Source organism: Loxodonta africana, chromosome X (genome assembly GCF_030014295.1).
Source record: "Loxodonta africana isolate mLoxAfr1 chromosome X, mLoxAfr1.hap2, whole genome shotgun sequence".
Taxonomy (NCBI): Eukaryota; Metazoa; Chordata; class Mammalia; order Proboscidea; family Elephantidae; genus Loxodonta; species Loxodonta africana.
The window spans coordinates 175,257,151-175,261,378 of record NC_087369.1 but is presented as its reverse complement, the minus strand read 5'-3'; the positions used below and the strand labels follow the sequence as shown (position 1 = coordinate 175,261,378).

General features: G+C 54.4%; 1 protein-coding gene across 1 annotated transcript; it reads right to left on the bottom strand.

Annotated features, from left to right (window-relative positions):
* Positions 1-304: 304 nt before the first annotated feature.
* LOC135228901 (paraneoplastic antigen Ma6E-like) lies at positions 305-3,010 on the bottom strand. The gene has a single exon (XM_064278149.1). It carries the CDS (start codon positions 2,772-2,774, stop codon positions 1,278-1,280), a length of 1,497 nt encoding a protein of 498 aa, XP_064134219.1. The 5' UTR covers positions 2,775-3,010; the 3' UTR covers positions 305-1,277.
* Positions 3,011-4,228: the final 1,218 nt, after the last annotated feature.

Sequence of the window (4,228 nt, the reverse complement as noted above, 5' to 3'; positions counted from 1 at the left end):
ACAGGCACACAAGAATACATCACCAAGTCAAGGAAACAGTCACAAACAGCAACAGAGATGGAGCTTCCTGAAGCCTGCCCCATCCCCTGGTCCATCCTTTTTTGGTCACAGGGTGAGGGTCACCACTCCCTGGGCAAGGCCCTCAGGCCCACTGCCTGGACCTCTGGGACATGCCCCTGGAACACTTTCATCTTCCTGAGTGACAGGGCATCCTTTGCAACAGCATCGGTTCCTGGAGCAGTCTCAGAGGTGTCTTCAGTGTCATAAACAACCTCGTTAGCTTCTTCAGTGGATGGGGCAACATCGGCGGCACCTTCACTGGCTGGGATGGCCTGGCCAGCATCTTCATTCGCTGGGACAGCCTCAGCAATGTCTTCGTTGGCTAGAGTGGTCTTGGTGGCATCTTCATTAGCTGAGATGACCTTGTCACTGGCTGGGGTGGCATCTTCACTAGTTGATGCCTCCTTGAAGGCCTCTTCATTGCCTAGGGCAGCCTAGATGATAGCTGAGGGTCCACCAGCTGCATGGGCCCCTTCCTTCTCCTGGCATGGCTTCCTCCTGGCCTGGACAGCCTCCCATGCCTCAGTCTCCGAAACGAGCTGTAGCAGCACCATTAAGCCAAGAAGCCTCCCCTCCATGGGCATCCTCCGCAGCTGGTTGTACAGCATGTGATTAGGGTGAGCTCACGTCAGCACCCGCTGCACACAAAACTGGCCTGTGATGGCCCGGTGCACCACACCCTTCTCCATGGCTGTCTGAAGCAGGCCTTCCTAGCACATCACCTAGGCAAAAAGGCTCTCCCCACACTCTTGGGTGCAGGTAACAAACTTGAGCCATGCTGTCATGCGTGTGTCCTGGGTCCCAAATACCTACACCAACATGGCCAAGCAGTTCTGTGCTGGGAGGCCAAAGTCTTCTGCCAGAAAGCCACACAAAAGGTCCAGGGGCTGGGCTGCTCAGGCACTCCACCAGCCTCCTTCCTCTCCAACATGAGACCACAGGCACAGCATGCCGTAGGTGTGGTCCAGCCGGCACTCAAAGGGCTCTTTCCCAGGGCCTGGCTCATCTCACCCCCCAAAAAGTCTCTGTTTCTGGTAGACCAGGCTCTCCAACATGGGCTCTAGGGTGTGCCTCCGCTGCTGCACCCAGGCGTCAGCCTCGTCAGCACCTCCTCCCTCACCCAGGGCTGCTACCATACCTACTGTTCCTACCATATTTTCATATCCTGCATTACCTGTGCCTCCTGCTTCATCTGAAACTCCCACCTCACCTGCACCTCAAGCCTCACCTGCACCTCCTGCATCACCTGCAGCTCCTGCCACAATCTCATATCCTGCCACACCTGGTGCTCCTGCCACACCTGCATCTCCTGCCTCACCTGGGGCTCCTGCCTCACCTAGAGCTTCTACCTCACCTGCAGCTCCTGCCTCACCTGGAGCTTCTGCCACATCCTCAACTCCTGCCTCACCTGCAGCTTCTGCCTCATCTGCATCTTCTGCCTCAACTTCAACTCCTGCCTCACCTGCAGGTCCTGCATCACCTGCAGCTCCTACCTCACCAGCAGCTCCTGCATTACCTGAGGGTCCTACATCACCTGCGGCTCCTACATCATGTGCAGCTTCTGCCACATTCTCAACTTCTGCCTCATCTGGGGCTCCTGCCTCACCTAGGACTTCTTCACCTGCGGCTCCTGCCTCACCTGCAACTTCAGCCTCAATTGCAGGTCCTGCCTCATCTGCTATTCCTGCATCACCTGCAGCCCCTACCCCACCAATATCTCCTGCCTCGCCTGGGGGTCCTCCATCACCTGCAGCTCCTACATCACGTGCAGCTTCTCCCACATTCCCAAGTCCTGCCTCGCCTGCAGCTTCTGCCACATTCTCAGATCCTGCCTCACCAGCAGCTTCTTCCTCACCTGGGGCTCCTGCCTCACCTGCAGCTCCTGCCACACCTGCCACTTCTGCCACATTGACTACTCCCATCTCACCTGCAGCTTCTGCCACACCTGCCACTTCTGCCCCATTGACTACTTCCATCTCACCTGCAGCTTCTGCCACATTGTCCACTCCTGCCTCACCTACAGCTCCTTGCACACATCCAGCTTCTGCCACATTGTCCAATCCTGCAACTCCTTCTTCACCTGCAGCTCTTGCCACACTGTCCACTCCTGCCTCACATGGGGATCCTGCCACAATCTCCATTCCTGCCTCACCATCTCCTGCCACATTCTCCACTCCTTCCTCAACTGCAGCTCCTGCCACATTCTCCACTCTTGCCTCACCTGTGGCTCCTGGCACACCTGCAGCTCCTGCCACATTCTCTGCTCCTCCCTCACATGCCCCGCCAGCTGATTCCTGCCCCTGGGGCTGTACAGGGAAAGTGAGTCTCTCCTGTAACTCAACATGAGGGACCTGGGGCAGGCAAATCACCCTCCAGGGCCCCCCTTTGCCTGGTATCTGTTGGGGGATCAAGCTGCGGTTTATGTACTCAGCAAATTCGACCAAGGCAACCTTGGTTCCCAGCTCCTTTCTGAAGATCTTGCCCAGAACTCGGTACATGCCCAGGGGCATCAGGGCAGCCCGCACAGCCTCTTGGAACTCATCCTCCTCGCAGTCTTCCGGGATGCCCAAGAGAAGCAGCGAGCGTTGTGCATTCGCACCCATCCACCTGCACCAGTCCCACAGCATTGCCAGTGCCATGGCCATGGACCTGGGGGGCAACGAGATGGGGGGTGAGTCACAGTATCCTGGACCTATGGACACAGAGTGGGACATGGGTGCTACGTACCCCACTGCACCAAGGCAAAGGTCCTGTAAGGGGCAGCACAGGAAAGAGATTGTAGGGGCCTAGCGTCCCGGGTATTGTAGCATTGTTTTTGCATGCCTTGCATAGTTAGCTTTTACATACTCTGATGATTTTGTGATTTGTGGTTGTTTTCTCCTTCCCTCTCCCTTTCTCCATGATTCTATAAAGTTTAAAATTAACCTATGTTCCTCTTGGAGAAGCAGAACAGCAATCAGTAAGATCTGGGACAAGACAACTAGACAATGGGGGCCTATCTTGTGACCGAAACCAGGATGGCATCAGAGGACCTCTAAGAATACCGACAGAAAGTCAACATGTTTGAAATGTGGTCAACATGCCCCCTCAAAGGAGAACTGTCAATCTCCAGATTCTTCAAGCCTAAGCCCTAACCCTATAAAACTCTCTGGTTGGTCTCTGAGAGTTAGATAGGTTTTCGAGGAGCCAATTTCCCTCTGTCTCTTGTATACCGGTATACAATAAAGCCCTCTTGCTGCTTACCTCACCCCATCTCAGTATTGGCTTTGCGGCAGGTGACTCGAATCTGTGTTTTGCTGTAACAAACTTTGGCGCCCAACGTGGGGCTAAGCCTCTCGAGACGCAGCGGCTCTGGGGCGGGCCCTGGGACTGACCAACAGCCCTCCCAGTTAAGTGACCACAAGAGGTCCCATTCACCTCCAGGGAGGCCACTGGCCAGTCCCAGCACCTGCCACAGCACCGCCGGTCCCAACCGCGCCAACCGAGGTGAGTAAAAGCAAGATCGGCTTAGGAAAAATCCCCAAGGGGTGAGTCCACTGTTTCTCTCCCTGTTGCACTTGGGGCCTGGACAGATAAGGCAGGCTTAAGGGAAGCCTAAACCCTTGGTTTCTGGAGTGAGTGGCACTTCGGATGACTGACCCCATTGAGTAGAATCGCAAAAGGGGCTCATGATGACTCTAGAGTCTTGGTTTTCGGGTGTTTGAATTAGCTTACAGCTGTCAAGATTACCTCTGTCATCTAGAGGTTGTCTGGAAGGTTGAGACTACCAAGGCTGTCAAGATTACCTCTGTCATCTAGGGACTGTCTGGGAGGTTGAGATTGCTGAGTGAGTGTGAGGCCAGCCAAGGAACTGAGTGTGTGTATGTGTGAGCTGTGTGCATACCAGTGTGATTGTCCGTGTGAGGCTGAGGAGATCACACGTCGTCTTCATCATCATGTTAATCCTTATTTGTACAAAACTTGTCATCAGATTCGTATTTTTGTTCCCAGTTTTTCAGTTGTGACAATTGGTTCCACAGGGTCATCAGCAGTCTACTATGGCCAGGTCATCTTAGAGAAATGTCTCAAGGGGGGTTGGGGACCCAGGGTAGGGATTAGGGGAGCTCTGGCATAAGAGGTAGACTTCCAGATACACTATATAATTAACCACCATCAGGCCAAGAAAAAA

Bases quoted from the DNA above. Each gene is read 5' to 3' on its own strand.
- LOC135228901 (XM_064278149.1), bottom strand. From the start codon at position 2,774: ATGTCCCACTCTGTGTCCATAGGTCCAGGATACTGTGACTCACCCCCC.